General features: G+C 35.8%; 1 protein-coding gene across 4 annotated transcripts in view; it reads left to right on the top strand.

The window, feature by feature from the left end:
• LOC110465440 (synaptic vesicle 2-related protein-like) overlaps positions 1-22,214 on the top strand; it is a 53,311-nt gene that overhangs the window by 5,774 nt on the left and 25,323 nt on the right. For all 4 annotated transcript variants that reach the window (XR_002464617.1, XM_021521244.1, XM_021521243.1 and 1 more), the window contains exon 2: positions 1,998-2,339. Coding sequence is in view for 3 of the 4 variants with exons in the window: in XM_021521244.1 (XP_021376919.1) it covers positions 2,114-2,339 (226 nt within the window). In the remaining variant the exon portion in view is untranslated. The remainder of the gene's footprint in view (positions 1-1,997; positions 2,340-22,214) is intronic.

Raw genomic sequence — 22,214 nt, 5'->3', positions numbered from 1 at the left:
ACCCAAAAGGGGTAAGTTAGCAAATTCTTTAAAATCCTCTCCTTCTGTAGGAATGACAGGATTATGTCCATATTTGGTCTAAATCATCCTTTGGTGAAAGGGACTATATTTTGTATAAACGTTCGATCTGACCCCCTGGCGCAGAGGGGCGGGGCTCAATAGGGGAAACATAGCAAATTCTTCAAAATCCTCCTTTTCCTGTAGGAATGACAGGGTTTTGTCCGATTGCATATACATATAACCCCTGAATAACCATGTAATACATGTACAGCAACTTCTGACTATTTCATCTTCAATTTTGCTTACATTTCCAGGTGAGCGATACAGGCCCTATGGGCCTCTTGTTATTAAGATTTGCTAGGGGGATGTTTAATATACATCTCATACAGTAAAATGCAGAACTTATTCATCACTGAGATGTTAGGCTGGTAATTAATGCTTTGCTGTATATATAAATTTATAGTACATTGTATGAATCTTAATGATCTGTAGGGTAAAGATTTGTGAAATATACTAATGTACAACATGGTATGGTACAAGTGTCGACAGTAAAAAGCAATTAAATTTTTCATATATACGACAGCATATGAATAATTCATAACATTTTTACTACTATATGTCCATATTACCCCATGAAAGTTTTAATATCTTGACTTGTATTTTGTAGTTTAAAAGGTTTCTCAATATTTTCATGTTCTGACTGCATCTAAAATAGAGCATTTGATGAGAGAGGATGTCAAATGCCATATGATACATATTTTGGCAGTGTCAGGTCACTGCTGCAACCCCACCCTCTACCCCACCACTCCCCAAGCTAGCAGCACCGCCATTAGCACCACACCCAGACTCTGTGGCAGAACTGGACTGGGTAAATCCCAGGCAACCAGTTAGCACAATTCAATGAATTGGTAAAATTTGGAGGGTCTTGGGTTCAAATCCTGGTCTGGCTGTAAATTTTCTTAACTTTCCTGTTACAATGTAACACCGGTGTAAATAATGTTGTCTTCAGGGAAATAGACTGGCTTGTTTACCAGCCACCAGGTAGCTCAATTTGTATACTGTCTGTCTCGAGTTTGAAGGGTCCTGGGTTTGCATCCAGGTCTGGCCATGCATTTTCTCTCCTGGCTGTTACATACCCTACACCCAGAAGCTGTTCACATAAAAACTAACAAGGGAATCCTTCTGAGCTCATCAGGTTAGAAGTTGTTATCAGATATACTTTTTCTATGCACTTCATAAACCATAACAATACATACATTCTCTAATCACAGCGTACCCTATCTCTGTGTATGATAGGTGTGTCACAATACGCCTTGAGTGTATCATGATATATATAGATAATTTAATCTTGTTTGTAACAAGCATTTTCATTGGCTTAAACATTTATGTTATCAGCCCATAACGTAAAAAAATGATGTTGCCGTTTGTAACGTCGCTTTTGATTGGCTGATACAGCAGCGCAATAATTTCTAAGAGAAAAGAGTCCATCAATAAAAGTGGATTTCCACAGGGATTGTGCATAGTAGATTAAATTACAAGGATCAACAAAAAACCGGAGTGTATTCTCATCATAAACTGCTTTGCGGCTTATTTAGAGTACACTACGTTTTTTTGTGTTATATCTCCATAACATGAAAAATATATTCAAGTTAATAAAACTTAATAAAACAGAAAAAATATACATGTATTCCCATATGTATCTCAATATATTGTCAAAGGTAAAAGGTGCTACATTTAAAAACAAAGCTGGTGTCAGAATGTTAGCTTAAAAAAAAAAGCATATGGATCACACAGATTTCAGAATTTTGTCAAACGAACCATTGATTACAAAATAAACTGATTCCCACCACTAGTTATAGCCTGTTATCTGAAATATTGTGACATCCTTTGTGTATGAATGAGTGTAAAGGTGCTATAGCCATAGCCTGGTTGTAGTTGTCTGTGTCTTCATTGTAGAACCTACACACCAAACATTGTTTATTTTCCTGTCTTTACAGGAATCCTAGAGACCAACTTGTGTCTCCCCCACGTTAGGAGCTCCACACATGACCAGCATCATTTGTCAGTGCCTACACAGAATCTGGTGATTGGATTATACACCTGACAGGACACCATGTTTAGTCGCCTGGTGAAGTACACGAAGGGTGACAACTACCAGGACCTAGACGCGAACCAAGGGGAGAGAATCGATATGGACATCACTGACCCTGCGATGAGGGAGTTCGCAGGCCTAACCCCTACAGGGAGTAGCAGTGGCGAGTTTTCCCATGTTGGAGATGGGGGTGTTCTAGACATGCACCAGCGGAGGGGCACTGGTTCCACAATAGAACCATCAGAAGGTAGGCCTGCACTGTAACCATGGTGATAATGCTAAATTGAAATAACTTTGCCGGTCAAGGTTGAATTTATAATTTGTGATTTAAAAAATAAAATATTCATCAGTTCATTAAATTAATTCAGTTAATTATAGTGGTAAATTAAATAATGAAACTTGCCCTTTGGTTCCATTATGTATCAAATTAATTACCTGTCATATAATTCTGCATTTTACACTACTTTAAAACTTTTTTTTTTTTTGTGAGATTTTTTTGAGATTCTTTGTGAGGTAATTTTGGACGTTGTAATCTCCAGGTGATGGTAACGTCATGGACAGTCTTAAGCTTTGATATTACAATGTAACACATGCACTTTAAGTGTGAAATGAAAATTATTGCTAATATAAAATGCATCAGATAACCTGTTTTACTATAAGCTGAAGATTGTAGCAAAGGGAATTAAGATTAAGATAGTGTGACCCATTAGAGAACCTGCCATGAGGTCCATAAACCAAAAATAAATTATATGAATAATTTAATGTAAAACCAGAAATTTCTTAAAGAGTGTGTAAAACCAATTGCTCCAGGTATTCATGTAACGTTTGTCTGAGACTGTGTATATTGATATTTAATATTTGATATCTTGACAATAAAATTTTATTTTAGCAGCTGGAAATCATCAAAATAGGCTCTTCATAGCATCATACATTTTCTACACACAAAATTAATCTTGGTACTGTCATAAAGGTTCTGGATTTAAACACATACGAGGATCTATATAAGGTCAAACAGATTCTACACACAAACTAGGATCTGTATAGCATCATACAGATTCTATACACAAACTAGGATCTGTATAGCATCATACAGATTCTACACACAAACTAGGATCTGTATAGCATCATACAGATTCTACACACAAACTAGGATCTGTATAGCATCATACAGATTCTACACACAAACTAGGATCTGTATAGCATCATACAGATTCTACACACAAACTAGGATCTGTATAGCATCATACAGATTCTACACACAAACTAGGATCTGTATAGCATCATACAGATTCTACACACAAACTAGGATCTGTATAGCATCATACAGATTCTACACACAAACTAGGATCTGTATAGCATCATACAGATTCTACACACAAACTAGGATCTGTATAGCATCATACAGATTCTACACACAAACTAGGATCTGTATAGCATCATACAGATTCTACACACAAACTAGGATCTGTATAGCATCATACAGATTCTACACACAAACTAGGATCTGTATAGCATCATACAGATTCTACACACAAACTAGGATCTGTATAGCATCATACAGATTCTACACACAAACTAGGATCTGTATAGCATCATACAGATTCTACACACAAACTAGGATCTGTATAGCATCATACAGATTCTACACACAAACTAGGATCTGTATAGCATCATACAGATTCTACACACAAACTAGGATCTGTATAGCATCATACAGATTCTACACACAAACTAGGATCTGTATAGCATCATACAGATTCTACACACAAACTAGGATCTGTATAGCATCATACAGATTCTACACACAAACTAGGATCTGTATAGCATCATACAGATTCTACACACAAACTAGGATCTGTATAGCATCATACAGATTCTACACACAAACTAGGATCTGTATAGCATCATACAGATTCTACACACAAACTAGGATCTGTATAGCATCATACAGATTCTACACACAAACTAGGATCTTTATAGCATCATACAGATTCTACACACAAACTAGGATCTGTATAGCAGCATACATTTTCTACACACAAAAGAAATCCTACTACGGTCATACAGGTTCTGCTGTTACACTCACAAAAAGGATCTATATAAGGTTCTGTAGAATCTACACAATGATATATGCGTATACTCATACAGATGCTAATGACTACAAGTTGATGCTTGTTGTTCATCGTTTCTCAGTCTTTGTCATTGATAAAATCTTCCTTCCTCTGAAGTGTATGATAAAGAAATCTATAATTTTTATAAATTTGAGGATAGCTAATGGTTTAATATTCAATAATCTTACCAGGATGATTAAAGATTTTCGTCATTCTCACCAGGGAGGTAATCAATATTTTTCTTCTTCTTCTAAAACGGATGTTTCTGCGAAAGAGAATGCCTCCTACGCAAATGGCCCAACTATAATAGGATGTCAAGGTTATAAAAAGTGACAGGATTCCATTGTTTTATTATGACATACATCATCACAATTGTGTGTATCTTGGTGATTCTGAAAGGATTGATGAGACAAATCTGTTAAGTGTGATAAAAACCCCAACAAATATGTTCCATGGATCAGTTTTACCATAACATATCATCTTATTTACTATGAGTTGTATAAAGCCTCTAATTAACTACATCATCCGTGACATTCAAATTTGAATACATAATTTTGAATATATATATATAAATTCTTATTGATTTTTCTGTTTGTACAAACTGTTGGTTTGATTTTAGATTCTTGATCTTGATACTAGGCAATCTCTATCTACTTTATTTTACTACCTAGCCCTACAGCCTGTCTATTGACTGTGTTGTACAGTGTTATTTTTCGACCTGTAGTTAACATGTTTCTGTTGTCTACGAGGTTCTGTGTGTCATACAATGACACTTAACAATCTGTAGTTAACATGTATCTGTTGTCTGTATGAGGTTCTGTGTGTCACACAATGACACTTAACAATCTGTAGTTAACATGTTTCTGTTGTCTGTACGAGGTTCTGTGTGTCGCACAATGACACTTAACAATCTGTAGTTAACATGTTTCTGTTGTCTGTACGAGGTTCTGTGTGTCGCACAATGACACTTAACAATCTGTAGTTAACATGTTTCTGTTGTCTGTACGACGTTCTGTGTGTCACACAATGACACTTAACAATCTGTAGTTAACACGTTTCTGTTGTCTGTACTAGGTTCTGTGTGTCACACAATGACACTTAACAATTTGTAGTTAACATGTTTCTGTTGTCTGTACGAGGTTCTGTGTGTCGCACAATGACACTTAACAATCTGTAGTTAACATGTTTCTGTTGTCTGTACGAGGGCCAGTGTGTCACACAATGACACTTAACAATCTGTAGTTAACATGTTTCTGTTATATGTACGAGGTTCTGTGTGTCACACAATGAAACTTAAAAATCTGTAGTTAACATGTTTCTGGTATCTGTACGAGGTTCTGTGTGTCACACAATGACACTTAACAATCAGTAGTTAACATGTTTCTGTTGTCTGTACGAGGGCCAGTGTGTCACACAATGACACTTAACAATCTTTAGTTAACATGTATCTGTTGTCTGTACGAGGTTCAGTTTGTCACACAATGTCACTTAACAATCTGTAGTTAACATGTATCTGTTGTCTGTACGAGGATCTGTGTGTCACACAATGACACTTAAAAATCTGTAGTTAACATGTTTCTGGTATCTGTACGAGGTTCTGTGTGTCACACAATGACACTTAACAACCTGTAGTTAACATGTTTCTGTTGTCTGTACGAGGTCCAGTGTGTCACACAATGACACTTAACAATCTGTAGTTAACACGTTTCTGTTGTCTGTACTAGGTTCTGTGTGTCACACAATGACACTTAACAATCTTTAGTTAACATGTATCTGTTGTCTGTACGAGGTTCTGTGTGTCACACAATGACACTTAAAAATCTGTAGTTAACATGTTTCTGTTATCTGTACGAGGTTCTGTGTGTCACACAATGACACTTAACAATCTGTAGTTAACATGTATCTGTTGTCTGTACGAGGTTCTGTTTGTCACACAATGTCACTTAACAATCTGTAGTTAACATGTTTCTGTTGTCTGTACGAGGTTCTGTGTGTCACACAATGACACTTAAAAATCTGTAGTTAACATGTTTCTGTTGTCTGTCCGAGGTTCTGTGTGTCACACAATGACACTTAACAATCTGTAGTTAACATTATCTTGTCTTCAGTCTGCCTGGTCTGATGGAATTGGAAATATCACTTACAACAAAGATCGCCTCTCCAATATTGATTGTGCTGTAGATGTACTGTTGTATTTGTATGTATGTTAGCTTACACCACAGGTGCACAATTACATCACATGAGAAAATGTAATTTCAGCAGTGATGCTGAGTTTGTATCTGTTGATCTGTGTTTTAAACTCTGTGAGATTTCTGTATAATTAACTGTCTAGTGAGCCTGTTCTGGGTCTAGTCTTGTGATTTGTTCAAAATCTTTGGTACTAAGCTGGCCAAAGCTGAGTCTAGATATGTTTGTATGCCTGGTGATATTTCAGTAGCTTCTTACTAAACCAGCCTAACTCTAAACCAGCTGAGTCTAGATATTTTAATCTTGGTACTAAACTGACCTAAGCTGAGTCTAGATATTACTTTATCTTGGTACTAAACTGACCCAAGCTGAGTCTAAATATTACTTTATCTTGGTACTAAACTGACCCAAGCTGTGTCTAGATATTACTTTATCTTGGTACTAAACTGTCCTATAAGCTCCGTCTAGATATTGCTTTATCTTGGTACTAAACTGACCCAAGATGAGTCTAGATATTACTTTATCTTGGTACTAAACTGACCCAAGCTGTGTCTAGATATTACTTTATCTTGGTACTAAACTGACCTATAAGCTCAGTCTAGATATTACTTTATCTTGGTACTAAACTGACCCAAGCTGAGTCTCGATATTACTTTATCTTGGTACTAAACTGACCTATAAGCTCAGTCTAGATATTACTTTATCTTGGTACTAAACTGTCCTATAAGCTCCGTCTAGATATTGCTTTATCTTGGTACTAAACTGACCCAAGCTGAGTCTAAATATTACTTTATCTTGGTACTAAACTGACCCAAGCTTAGTCTAGATATTACTTTATCTTGGTACTAAACTTGACCTATACGCTCCGTCTAGATATTACTTTATCTTGGTACTAAACTGACCCAAGCTGTGTCTAGATATTACTTTATCTTGGTACTAAACTGACCCAAGCTGTGTCTAGATATTACTTTATCTTGGTACTAAACTGACCTATAAGCTCCGTCTAGATATTGCTTTATCTTGGTACTAAACTGACCCAAGCTGAGTCTAGATATTACTTTATCTTGGTACTAAACTTGACCTATACGCTCCGTCTAGATATTACTTTATCTTGGTACTAAACTGACCCAAGCTGAGTCTAGATATTACTTTATCTTGGTACTAAACTGACCTAAGCTGAGTCTAGATATTACTTTATCTTGGTACTAAACTTGACCTGTAAGCTCCGTCTAGATATTACTTTATCTTGGTACTAAACTGACCCAAGCTGAGTCTAGATATTACTTTATCTTGGTACTAAACAGACCTAAGCTGAGTCTAGATATTACTTTATCTTGGTACTAAACTGACCCAAGCTAAGTCTAGATATTACTTTATCTTGGTACTAAACTGACCTAAGCTCAGTCTAGACATTACTTTATCTTGGTACTAAACAGACCTAAGCTGAGTCTAGATATTACTTTATCTTGGTACTAAACTGACCGAAGCTAAGTCTAGATGTTGCTTTATCTTGGAATGAACTGACCCAACCTGAGTGTAGATATTTATTTATCTTTGTCTTAAACTGATCTAAGATGAGTCTGATGATCTTTATCTTGATCCTAAACTTATCCAACCTGAATCTAGGTATGTCATTATCCTTAAAAGATCTGGATTAAGAAACCCACATCTGTTTTATCAGAAATATTTCTAGGCCACCATATTCATGTGAAGTGGAGTTTAACCACAAGCAAATCAGAGGTGAAGTAAAGCAGTTGATCTGTTTGAATTAAAACCAATGAAATAAATCATCACATTTGTCTGATTATTGAATGGTTGTCATGGTGATGGCGGTGTGGCTGGAGCAGTGTTGAATGTCTTGTGTCTGTAGCCAGGAAGCTGACTCAGGTCTGCTGGGTCTGCTGACATGCGATCCTGCTATATGAGGACATCCACAGCAGACCTCAGCAATGTGGGACACTAACCCAATGCTTTGTCCAAAACGATTATCATGTTAATATCAATTCTGTTTACAGAAAATTACTAAATGACATGTACCTTGCAGTTGCTGCAGGCTACATAGCTGTATGAAAAGATAGTGACATCTGTTTGGAGTACCCTGCTGGGTTTAGCTTTTTCATGCTCAGAAGTTCAGATTTTACTCACTTATAGTTTTGTCATGTATGCATGCAAGTATAGGTTTTAGTAAAATGGGCTTTAGGGGCGAGTGTGCTTACCGAGGTTTGTTAGTTGGTGTTTACAGGATGATTTATTATACTGCTGGGCAGTTTTGGTTCTTTGCAGTGTTTCAGCCATTATATCACACTATACTTGCAATGATTTTGTACCATTTTCATTGTGTTATTGCACAAGTTATTAGAGGTTTTAACAACAGGTTCCATTCCTATATCATGTATTAGTTATTAATCCGGTAGAATTTGAAGTCAGGTATCACACTATTATCAGTATTTTCTTAACTTAATGTTAGAGCAAGTTATGACCAAGTATTAAACAAAGCGTAGCTGAATCGTGTCATTTGGGTACATATATAACAATTATTGTACATACGCTTACACCGTAGTCGAATTGACACAAATTTCGTACACAGTTTATACCTTTGTGTGCATACGCTTCACTGGCAATTGTCTGATGAAAGTGACAGTGTACATACCATACTATACTAGTCATCGAAACGTCTCATAACAACTATCATTGGTTGTGTAAAAAATACTTTTCATAATGGTAGAGCAAGTTTATTAAGTAATAAAACACTGTTGGGTTCCCAATCAAAGGCCAAACTAACTTTTACAGGGGCTATCATAAAGCATCTTCTATGTGTTGGGCGTTGTCATAAGGAATCGGGATTCCACCGATAACTATAAAGGCAAGATTATATCTTGATAAAATTTGGTAAGGATTAGACATTACCCCATTACCTATCACATAGCTCCGGTTAGACTTTTGGCATATATTTAATGAGCTTGCTGCAATCTGATTGGCTAATGGTCTCTAGATCATATCTTTCAAAGGAGTGATAAGATAGGATATCACATGGTGAGAATAAACATTGTATGCAAGTTATTGAGGCTAAATGTGATGTTTGACATATACAGGCAGTGATATGACACTGATACCTGTTATTGAGGCTAGATGTGATGTTTGACATATACAGGCAGTGAGATGACACTGGTTCACCTGTTATTGAGTCTAAATGTGATGTTTGACATAAATAGGCAGTGATATGACACTGATACCTGGTATTGAGGCTGGATGTGATGGTTGACATATACAGGCAGTGATATGACACTGGTACCTGTTATTGAGGCTAAATGTGATGTTTGACATATACAGGCAGTGAGATGACACTGGTTCACCTGTTATTGAGTCTAAATGTGATGTTTGACATAAATAGGCAGTGATATGACACTGATACCTGTTATTGAGGCTGGATGTGATGTTTGACATATACAGGCAGTGATATGACACTGGTACCTGTTGCTGCACCTTCACTAAAATAGCGTTTAATGAAACAATAAATTAATTAAAATTTGGATCAAAAATGATAAATTCTAGCAGTCTGATTTGGCTAATAGCCAATTAGGCCAATACCATTGTCTGTGTGTTATCTTTTAGTTAAGTGAACAGAGCTTCACTGCAGGTTATAAATTAGAGTAATCAGGACGCCAGGTAGCTGATACTTCAAGGGGTTCTTGGAAGAATTTAGGACGGACAAAATACCAATGTTTGTCACCGTATCCATGTAACATGATGCAGTGATGAAAAATTAAAAACAACAAGGAGAAACACTAAAGTAATACTCTGCAGAAAATACATGTATTTTGAAAAGAATTGGTCCTGTCTGAATGACTTTGTGACAGCGTACCTTCAGACAATTCAGTTTTACTTTGCTGTTTACTACAATTTGTTTCACAAGTGATTGTTAACTTATAGTTTATGTTCAGCCAGTGTAACCTGTTTATGTAAACTGTGTTCATGTCTCATCTGGGCTCTTTATTGAAAATTTAAACTTCATTCTCATATGTTGTTTTTATTCACATTAGAAAAGCATATAAGCATGTTAGTGAATGTTCGAGACTGATCAATTTCTATGCACTTTGGGTTACATTTTATTTTTGACGGACCTGTTAAGATCGTTTTTTGATTCATCTCATCATTTGACTCATACAGCACAGACTGAATGCTTGGCTGTATTTTTTATAAGTTTACAGAACAATTTCTATAAAATACAAACTTTGTTTTAGATATGAAACAAACTTTGATACATACACCTCACAAAATGATGACAGGCTACTTGATTTGTATGTTTACACCTTTCATCATACATCAAAATATCATATCCCATAATGCCTTGCAGTATTTCTCCTATGGTGTGATATGTAACTGCCTCAAGGATAACATGGATGTCACATATTGATACAATTTCAGCTCGTTATTTGAGTATGGGGAGTTAAATATCATGCAATCGAGCTAGGAAGGGTACGTAAGTTGTAATACATACATTTGCGAGCTACTTCCGGTTAAAAATCATTTAATATGGGTGAAGTTATTAATTATGTTGTCATTTCATGCCCCTTTGTGAAACATTGTGACTTACCTTGTGAAATACTCAAGTTTCTAAATTACTACAAAGATGCCACTTTTCAGGCCAAAGTCATGTTTATGAGAATAATTTTACTAATTTACTATTTTTTAATCTGGAACATATTATTTGTGGATAAAGGTCATGATATCCTACTCCGTAATGTTCTTCTTAAAATTTCTCTTTTACATGATTATACTTGTAGAGAAACAGGGATGGTCGGATGTATTACAATCATGTTCATTTTCCAAAGATTGGATGAGTCATGATCAGCAATTTCTTGAGTATAGCACCTGCCAGCTATTTGTCTGGTGAGAGTCTTAATTAGGACAAATTGAGATGACATTCTGAAGTAATGGTCTGATCCCATGCGTTAAACGTTAGGGCAGTGGGCACTTATCATTGAGCTGACACTACGAAATACATCACTTCAGAAATGACATGCATTGGAGGGGTGGTATATATATATATTCATTGGTTTAGGATTGCTGTTATTGATTAAGATATATTCGCAGCCTCTCTACATTTCCGAGTGTTGTACGTAACGTTGGCCGTTCTGTGAGTTGTAAAGATAGGTCTGTGTATTGATCTGTCCATTCTGCTCCTACCCTGGGACACTTACATTGAGCCAAACAGCTGTTGTCACGTAGGAAGTACAGATCATCATTTTCTATCATACATTGTTGTTATTGCTTTGATATAAAACAGAAAATAGTACAGCTTTGGGGTATTTGTAGGTCCAATATTTCAGTAATTCATGATTTACCTTTCAATAACTCTGTTTAGATATAGAAATACTACTGTGTTGTGTTGGCTGTATTATTGACTATTTTCACTTTAGATATGGACACTTATTTTCAGTATCTATTTCAATACTCTAATACAGTATTTTGAAAATGTCTTGATGTAAATATTATTGTTGAATCTTGCTATGGGTAACGTCATAGGGTTACAGGAATGAATTTCGTCTTGAGACAAGTTTAATGAATTTCGTCTTGAGACAAGTTTAATGAATTTCGTCTTATGAATTTCGTCTCGAGACAAGTTTAATGAATTTCGTCTCGAGACAAGTTTAATGAATTTTGTCTCGAGACAAGTTTAATGAATTGCAATGGAGTTGATGTGGAAAATGACTGACAAGACCAACTCAGTTCATCATCCAATGAAAAATTAACACTTACATTTCTATTAAATATATTCAAAATACTATACTTGCTGAAATGTACTGAAAACCAGTGAAAAATACCCTACATAAGTGATGGTAACATGATTGTTCCCTGTTAACATCGTCAAGGTAAACCTTCAATTACTAATGGACTCAGGGATTGTGATTTAATTCTCATGGACATTGTATATTTTTTGAATTATGTCCAAGATTGTTACGTTTAGATATTGTTTGGATTGCGACATTCCATGGCCATTTTTTGGATTGTTGTATTCCATGGCCATTGATTGAACTGCGTCATTACATTTTCACTGCAGTTTTCTTCTGTAAGAATGCGGGGCTATGAATGGAATTTCAGCATCATTTTGAGGTTTCTCCTCCGTCCTTGAATAGTGTGAGACAACTTTAGAAGCGATCATTTTGGTGGCATTAAGGCCTAGGCTGTTCCAGGAATCTCAATTGCACTGATGACACAGACACTTAAAATAAATGCACTTCAATCCCTATGAGCACATCCATCATCTTTACTTCTTCAAGTACAAGTAGTCTCAATTTTGTAAGATTTTTCTATTTCAAACATCTATCGATTCCAGTAATTATACACTTTCCTCGATAATATGAACTAACTATCCCGGGCATTTGGAAGCTAGTTTTATTCGTCAGAACTAGTCCCAATATATCAGGCATGCATGAAAAATACACTGTATATTAAAACTTCAAGAGAAATATAGAAATGTTGCTTTAAATATTATAGCGTGAAATTGTGTTGATTCCGTATTTGTATCTATTTACCTGACAGCCGAGCACGGCCTGGTTACAACAGACATGCATCACAAAACCACAATACTGTAACACATGTTATATACAAGTCTTAATGTGGTTGATCAAGTTCAAAGAGCTAATACATTCATATTATAAAAGTTGTCGGAAATCAAACACAGTTACATCTGGGACAATATCTTTTGTATGACAAGTTATGTAATTTCATTATCTGGATTTGTATAAAACATGTTTATGAACATTGTTTTGTGTTGTTGGTTTGTGAGGCTATACATAGAAGACCACACATGTTGAGATATGATCAGTTATGAATAAACTGCCTATGATACACAACTCGCTTATATGTCTGTTTTTCTCATCGTTTTCCCAAATTTCTGGAACTTGTTAAACCTGTGTGACAATTTTTTATGTTTTCAAACTCATCCTCTGCCCCACCTATTCCTTTGGCAAGGTCTATAGAAATGAAATGGTTTTATTTGCTTTCAAGACCTTGCAGAACAACTCTCATGACCTTGATTTGGATTTCTGATTCTGGGTATAGGCCTTTGGGAAATCAAGTATCTAACACAGATACTGTACCTAAAATTTCAAATCACAGTTAATAATCAGATATCCAACACTTCCAATTTGTTAGCATTTCTAAATGAACATTTAAGTTACATCATTGATGTTTTTGGTGTTATTTTCAGAATTAAAAATAGCCCACCATGATTCAGTAAGACGTTAATTCATCAGCATTAGATTAAGAACTTAAGATGGTAGGAAATAAGTGATAAAGGAACATAAGAAAACAGATTTTGGTATATTTCTTGACAGAATATCCAGATTTTGAAGTGTACTGGAATGCCAAATCCAGCATCGTTAAATAATATACATGTATATTTTAAAAAAACGGGCCGATTCAGGGGCCTTTGAATGTTTTGTCACTGGATCTGATTCCTTCTGAGTTTTCCTTGTACAAAGTGCCATTAGACTTTGGTCAAGAAAAGCTAAATAAGAAGAGTTTGAAATGGATAATCCATTAAATGGATACAATTACACAAGTAAATTTTCCTACAGAAAAACTGCTGATCGAGGAGTGAGGCTTGATTCTCAGTCAAATCATGTCACTAGAAGATATGACTTGATGATGATGGTCATAACAGACTTGTAAACAGACAAATGGCACTTGGGTAACTTTATTGCTTGTGGTAAAACATGAGTCTGGGGGAGAGACCGCATCACCCCATCTGTAAAATGTCAAGGCTTTGACATTCGTTTTTTCAAAGCTTGAAACTAATTACTGTGGATACTGACATTTTGTATGTTGTGGTAAATGTGTTGATTTAGACAGAAATGTGATTTAAAGGTAAATACCACACTTTAAAACTCGGGCATCATGGTTACATTAATGTGATTAGGTAAACACCACAGTTTAAAACTGTAGGCGTCATGGTTACAGAAATGATTAGGTATAAACACTGCAATTTAAAATCCAAGATGTCATGGTTGTCATGCATGCTGTGTTAGATATATTACAAACCTGAAACATCCGGACAGATTTTGATCTCAATTAATTCTGAAGTACTGGATGGATGAAAAATATACATTTATAACTTTGAAAAAATGACAGCGTATATCTAAACCATGTTTTAGCAGTGAGTTTGACAAATTCAAATGGTTTGGCCTCAAGTTAATATGTAATGACTTCTAGGTAAGTTTATATATTATTATAACTGCTAGGCAACAGGCCATTTTTATAGGATGAAGCCCAGGCTGAAATTGATCACTTTCCTATTACATGTGATTTGTGTATCTACATCTAGATGTGACGTATCGAGGTATATCTACAGTGGCTTTGCCATCACTCGATGCCACCCCCAGACAAGGTGACATAACACTTATTTTCTCTGTAGAGACCACAGAACTACCTCATATACTACAGTGATGTTTTCTCTTCATTACCATCCACCTTTGTAAATAGTATCGCCAAATTAACGTAAAAAATATTATATTTTAGAAGTTGACTTTTGAAGTCAGAGCTAACAGTTTAACTCATTCACCCCTGAAACTTCATAATGAACTATTCCACCCTTTGAATTGGAAAGGTTTAAATGTGTCTTCAGGGGTGAATGAGTTAATCAAAGCAGTTATGGTTAATCTTCTTTGTACATGTTTATATTTATGTCTTAGTTTGTTGAAAAAAACAGGAAATCTTTAAAAGATTTCCAGACCTCCAAGAAGAGTGAATCTCACCGTAATCTGTTGTTGTGGTTAGATGTAGTAACTGTGGTTCTGTGGTCCCTCTGGTAGTGGTATGTTAAACTGTATCACTCTTCAGGGAAACCGCTCACTCTCTGATTGGTTTGTTACAAAGGCACATCAGCACTATATACTGGGAAATTTTCGCCGCAGTTTAGCTTACACTTTTTTCGCCCTCAATAACTGAGGGCAAAGTTATCATTACAGTGAATGCAAGTCTACCACATACGAAAATAACACTGTGCCAAAACGGATTCTGCCAGTGAAGGGCGAACTTTTGACTCGGCGAAAGGATTCCGATATACATGTACACTATCTCGTCATGTGTAGATGAATATTAAAATCTCAAAAGAAATTTCAGTTAAAAGAGACTATTTTCACCATTATTATGTCTCCTCTTTGAATGAAGGGAGACATATTGTATTAGTGCATGTTCTTCTTCTTCTTCTTCTTCTTCTTCTGGTTCCTCTAATCTGACTTGTCCGGGCCATAACTTTTAAACCATTAAAGATATCTTGATGAAACTTTAGGTATGCATGCATCACCCACAGGAGGTGTGCAGTGCACTGGAATTAGGTCACTGTGACCTTCACCTCAAGGTCAAAGTTCAAATAAGTGCACATTTTCAGTAAATTCTTGTCCGGCCCGTAAATTTCAAACCGTTAAAGATATCTTAATCAAACTTGAAGTATACCTGCATCACCCACAGAAGCTGTGCAGTGCACTGGAACTAGGTCTCGTGCCCCACTATATACAGAGTTATGGCCCTTTGTTTTATTTTAATACCGAAGTTTGTCCAGAGCATAAGTTCTATGTTATTTCACCTACGTTGACCATACTTACCATATTGATGTATCTTACAAAGGTGGAATTTCTCACACTAAAATCAGATTTTATGCCCCACTATATACAGAGTTATGGCCCTTTGTTTATTTTTAATACCGAAGTTTGTCCATGGCATAACTTCTAAACCATTAAAGATATCTTAATCAAACTTGAAGTCTACCTGCATCACTCACAGAAGGTGTGTAGTGCGCTGGAATTAGGTCGTGCATCACTATATACAGGGTTATGGCCCTTTGTTTATTTTTAATACCGAAGTTTGTCCACCGCATAACTTCAATGTTATTAGGGCCCCGCATCGAAGATGCAGGTGCCCTATACTAATTCATCCGTCCGTCACAATCAAACAAGGTATCAACTGACCAAAGGTCAAGGTAACTGGGTCAAAGGTCAAGGTCAAATTTTGTATCTTTTCCCTGATGAACATTTTGTTATGACATTATGAAGCAAAGTTGGGTGGAATTTAACAAAGAGTCAACTGACTTAAGGTCAAGGTCACTGGGTCAAAGGTTAAGGTCAATTTAGTATCTTTTCACTGGGGAACATTTTTCTTATGACACTTTGAAGCAAAGTTGGTCGGAATTAAACAAGGAGTCAGTTGACCAAAGATCAAGGTCACTGGGTCAAAGCTAACAAATGAGTATTGCACCGGTATTTACATTTCTGTTAGCCCAGCAAATATGGAAGTGGAAGGAAACAAGACTCACATCATAGTACATGTAAAATGTATATTTTGCTTCCTGGCGATTTTTTTTGAAGTCCAAATGTCAAACATCAAGTTCAGCTATATGGGCAGATTGCTTCTTGATGATTATGGGGGATATATTGCCACAAGACGGGGCCCTTACTGACCTGTCAGTGTTCTAGTTTGTCTTGATGATTATGGGGGATATATTGCCACAAGACGGGGCCCTTACTGACCTGTCAGTGTTCTAGTTTGTCTTGATAATTATGGGGGATATATTGCCACAAGACGTGGCCCTTACTGACCTGTTAGTGTTCTAGTTTCACCTACGTTGACCAAACTTGCTAAAGTTTTAATGTATCTTGGGTAAGTAGGAGTGTCAAATTCTTAATTCAGGTCTCGTGCCCCATTATATAAAGCGATATGGCCCTTTGTTAATTTTTTATACCGGAGTTTTTCTATTTGCTGATAAGGGGAGACATATGTTTTTGTTCACAAAAACAAAATTCTAGTTAATTAAACAATTTGGTTCAATGCTCATTCTGATAAAAACAACACTGCATTGGCGGTGAAATGAAAAATTACATTATTTATAGACTGTGATGTAATTGTCTCTAATGTGTGAATGACAAGCTCGAATACAGTACACAGACATTAGGTCAGAAAAAAAGAAACTAAGATATTCCTTGTGATATATATTACCTTACACAACATCTTTTGTTCAAGTTATTTCACTTAATATGGGACATTATTAGGGCCTTGCATTGGAGATGTGGCTGCAATATCATAATGTCTGTCTGTCTGTCTGTCTGTCTGTCTGTCTCCTAAAGAGTTTAAATAGTTTCTAAGGTCAAGGTCACTGTTACTAAAATTATATCATCTTTATCTCGAAATCCAAATTCTCATTGAACTTTAACACAGTGATACATGTACAGTAGGATATGTAGATGTCAAGTTTGGGTTCTAAGGTCAAGGTTACAGTTAAGGTAACGTCAAATGTAAACATTGAAAACAGTACCTGTCTTGAAGTCATTTTAATTTTTTCCCGAATCATTGACAAAATGCGATTTTATTATTAATCTATAATCAGAACAAGAAATGAGGCTGGAGAACAAACTCCATGCTTGAACATGAGAACGGTTACATGGATACGGACCTTGTTTGTTTTCAGTAGGAGCAGTCTTGTATGCCTTCTGACATTTGAATGCCTTATTGGTTCCCTTAATGACTTCGAGAATTTTTAAAACTCATTAGAAATGGAATGGGGAAATCAGTATTTATTTGAATCTACATTGTGTTCAATTTATATGTAAGTTTCCAAGCAAGTGTGGTGGATTATTAGAAACAACCAAAAATTGAATAGAATATATAATTAATCACCTAGTACATGAACTTGGAAATAAGTTAGTATGTGTAACGCTCGCTCCTGGTATAGGAGGTGTCGTGTTTGTATTGGGATGGAATTGTGGTTCGATAGAGAATAGACACAAGTTATAACGTTAACATATTTATTAACTCCAGCATATAAAGTTCATAGTAATCCATACATGGTTCACAACGCGGTTATTTATCTCCCGTAATCCATATGTTTCCTTTACAGTTCTTTCACACAACATCCACTTTCAGTCTCCGTTCTCCATACCACTAAAACTCTAAAACTAGCTAAACTACACGTCTACTACTCCTACTAATACGTAACTCTGCCCAATAGTAGTGCGTGCTTTGCGTTATATATCACCCCAGTACTTATATGTGCTAAAATTAGCTTACGCAACCATTGGTCAACGTGGTGATGATGTGATGCTGTGCACATGGACATTATTGATTTATTCTAAGCCTTGACCAGTACTTTAAGAAGTTACCTTACTTATCCACAGCATTAAGAAGTTACCTAACTTATCCACAGCATTAAGAAGTTACCTTACTTATCCACAGCATTAAGAAGTTACCTAACTTATCCACTGCAGTACCTTGGCCTCTTCTATATTTAGCGCTTCCCAAATAAATATCAATACTACTACTGTCCCTATTCTTCGGGTCATTACACTTGTAGGTAATAGGGGCACTGTGGAATGGAGGAGTCTATAAAGGAAGGGAGATTATTATAAGACATTTTCAAAATTCATGAACAGGGATTAATCTTGGTGTTTGAGGCAGGGGGTACCCAGTTAGTTATTATTAGAATAAAGGCAGTTATTTGAACAGTTTGGGTTATTTCTAAACATTTTTTTCAAGATGGTAAGTATGGATTATGTGAAGATCTTTTTACACAACCAATACAATTATCTATGTGACGTTTCAATGACTAGTACGATATGTACACTGTCGCCTTCATCAGACAAATGACCAGGGAAGCGTATGCACACAAAGGTGTAAAATGTGTTGTCTATAAAATCGATGTCGATAGCTGAATTGAGTCATTTCGGTAACAACTATTGTACATACGTTTCCAGCGTAGCTGAAATCGACATTGATTTTATGGACAACTCGTACACATTTTACACCTTTGTGTGCATACGCTTCACTGGTCATTTGTCTGATGAAGGTGACAGTGTAAAATGAAAATGTTATTGGTTGTGTAAAAAGAACTTCTCATAATCAGTTTAGGGTTAGTTTAAATTGCCATTTATGAAATAAGGTTTAAATAGCCTCAAGTCTACTGTTTATGACCAGCCTTAACTGTACAACTGTACATAAAACTGTCCTAATGTCTGTTCACTTACTGTGTTCACTGTCACCTAAGATACACAGAATAACTGCTGTTTAGAAATTTATTTCCAGTCACACTTCAGATGTTAAGAACTGAAGTATGTTATGTTTGATCATGGGAAAAGGTTGAGTGATTTGTACAACTATTAATTCAGATAATTTCTTCTTTTTCTTATGTTATATGGATATATACACTGCCCTCCAAAAGTTCTGTTACAATTGCATTTTTCGATATATAATTACAGAAGTGCAGAATAATGCCAATCTTGTTTTTATTATCATTTGTATATATTATTAACTAAGTTATTCGACAATTATTTCTGTTGATTTTATTATGTTAAGTTAACATATTGTTACAAAAATCAGCTATTATGTAAATTGTCAAAAACATTGTAATTCCATTAATATTTAGTGTATCCTCCACGAGCTCTAATCACAGCCTGTATATGTTCAGGCATGCTCCTAACCAAAGTTCTACATCTCCTAGCAGGTATTCCATCCCATGCAAGCTGTGAGGCAGCTTCAAGTTCCCTTAAGTTTCTGCTCTTGTGTCGGGGAACATCAAAACCGAGATCTCTACCACAAGTTTTCTATCGGGTTCAAGTCGGAGGGCACTCCAAAGACAGAATATTGTTGTCCTCCTTCCATTCGTTCACTATTCGTGCCCGGTTGCATGGGGCACCGTCATCCTGTAAGAAATAATTGCTTCCATAGCCTCGCAGATGTGCTGATGGTACCGCGCTATTTTCTAAAATGTCAATGTATTTGGTTCCATTCAGATTTCCTTTCAAAGGAGTGAGGTATCCAGTCCCTCGGTAGGACATTGCACGCCAAACTGTCACACCGCTGCCACCAAAGTTAACTGTAGGCACTACACAGTCTTGCCGCAATTGTTCATTTGCCCTTCTTCTCACATACGTCCTGCCATCTGTTTGGAAAATGGTGAACCTAGCCTCATCAGTCCATAAAACAGTCGAGCAGTCCAACAATGTCCAATTTGCATGGTTCTGTGCAAATGGCAATCTTTTCCTATGATGGGTAGCAGTCAAAAGTGTTTTTTTGACAGCAACACAACCTTTCAATCCCGCATTGTGTAATCGTCTCCTCGCTGTGGTATTCGACGCTACCACACCATTTTGGATCCACTCCATTCAAAACTCAGGAACGGTATCCTTGCGATTACTGAGGCTGGTCCGGACTAATAATCTATCATCCCGAGGGGTAGAAATCAGTGGCCGGCTAGAACGTTCTTGATCCTCATAGTTCCCGGTATCTTGGAACCGTTTAATGGGCCTGTACACGTTCAGTCTGCAACAAAAGAGAAACAATAACACAACTATAGACAGGTTCTGGATAAGAAAAGTTTGCAAAAGCACCAAAATCTTCGATGAAAACATTCACTTATCTGCTGGTTCCAAGAATTCTTGAAGTTTGGGAGGCAGCAACACCATTGCGATGGTAAAAAACACACTGGAATCATTCTTCTCTTGTCATTCGCTGCATTTCTTCTCATGAGATTTTGCAAAGTGATTGAATAGTACAACTATACTTAAAAGATAACAAATAATCAATGAATGGTGAATAGTGATGTATTTTGTCATTTCAAATTAAATTAAAATTAAATACCTAGTACATTTAATTAAATCTAACAATTCTCAAGCATCTGATAGATTTATGTAAAATGTGAATTAACAGAATTGTTTGACAAAACCCTTATTGTGATTCAATTTGGATACCCGGTAATCAATGATGTCAAATCATCTTAATACATAACATTATCACCCTTTCCAATAGTTTTGTCAAAGATAATTTATCAGCAAAATTTGAGATATGTAACAGAACTTTTGGATGGCAGTGTATGTTATGACAGGTAATGTTTTTAATTGATCAGAACTGTCAAAGCAGATTTTTTCTTTATTTTTAACTTTTGTGGTTTTGTTCTATATTTTATCTATTATGACAATAATGTTGTGCCTCTGTTCTCTGCGAGCTTTGCTGTAGTATTGCACCGTTGATTGTTGTGTGACTATGGGGATTACTGCAGTTAATGTATCCTGATGTTGAATGGTTGGCTTCTTCAGCTTGTGTACTATTTATTCGGGTATGGTCAAAGTGAAATCCTCACAAGTCTGTCGATTTGACGATCATGTAAATACTTGAACATGACGTTGTCAATTCAAAATACTGAAATGAAGCATGCAAAGACGCCTGATAACATCACTTTTTCACCAAAGGAGAGGAATTTGTTTAAAGAAAAATGTACTTTTCGTCCCTTTTATAGTCAAAATTATATAAAAAAAAAGAGAAATAATTCAAAACCTATTCATTTATTACTTTTTGAAAGAAATTGTGCAAAAAATGATTTCATTTTCTGCAAAAAGAATGAAATATACTTTTAGGAGGGAAAGCTACTATAAACACTTAACTCATTCACCCCTGAAGACACATTTGAACTCTTCCAATTCAAATGTTGGAATAGTTCATTATGAAATGTCAGGGGTGGATGAGTTATTATGTATTATATTAAGATCGGTAATTCCTGTACACTAGGTGATATGACAGTACATGGAACCTGTAGACACTCTCATCTTACTGAGTGTTGTTTTTGTCATAAACACTAGTATTGGTTATAAAGAAATTAAATATGAAGAATCAAGACTTGTTTACAGCCCTTAAAGCTACAAACCAGAAAATTACAAAAGATTCCAGGTGTTAGAGCTGTTGACGTAAAGATAAAATCCCTATATCTTTTTCTTTGACTTTATTCCTCCATAAATGAAGAGTACATACAAAAATGTAATAATATTAAGACAAAGAATTAG

The sequence above is a fragment of the Mizuhopecten yessoensis genome, unplaced genomic scaffold, assembly GCF_002113885.1.
Source record: "Mizuhopecten yessoensis strain PY_sf001 unplaced genomic scaffold, ASM211388v2 scaffold11077, whole genome shotgun sequence".
Lineage (NCBI taxonomy): Eukaryota > Metazoa > Mollusca > Bivalvia > Pectinida > Pectinidae > Mizuhopecten > Mizuhopecten yessoensis.
The sequence above is the reverse complement of the archived record's forward strand: the minus strand, read 5'-3'. Positions and strand labels throughout refer to the sequence as shown.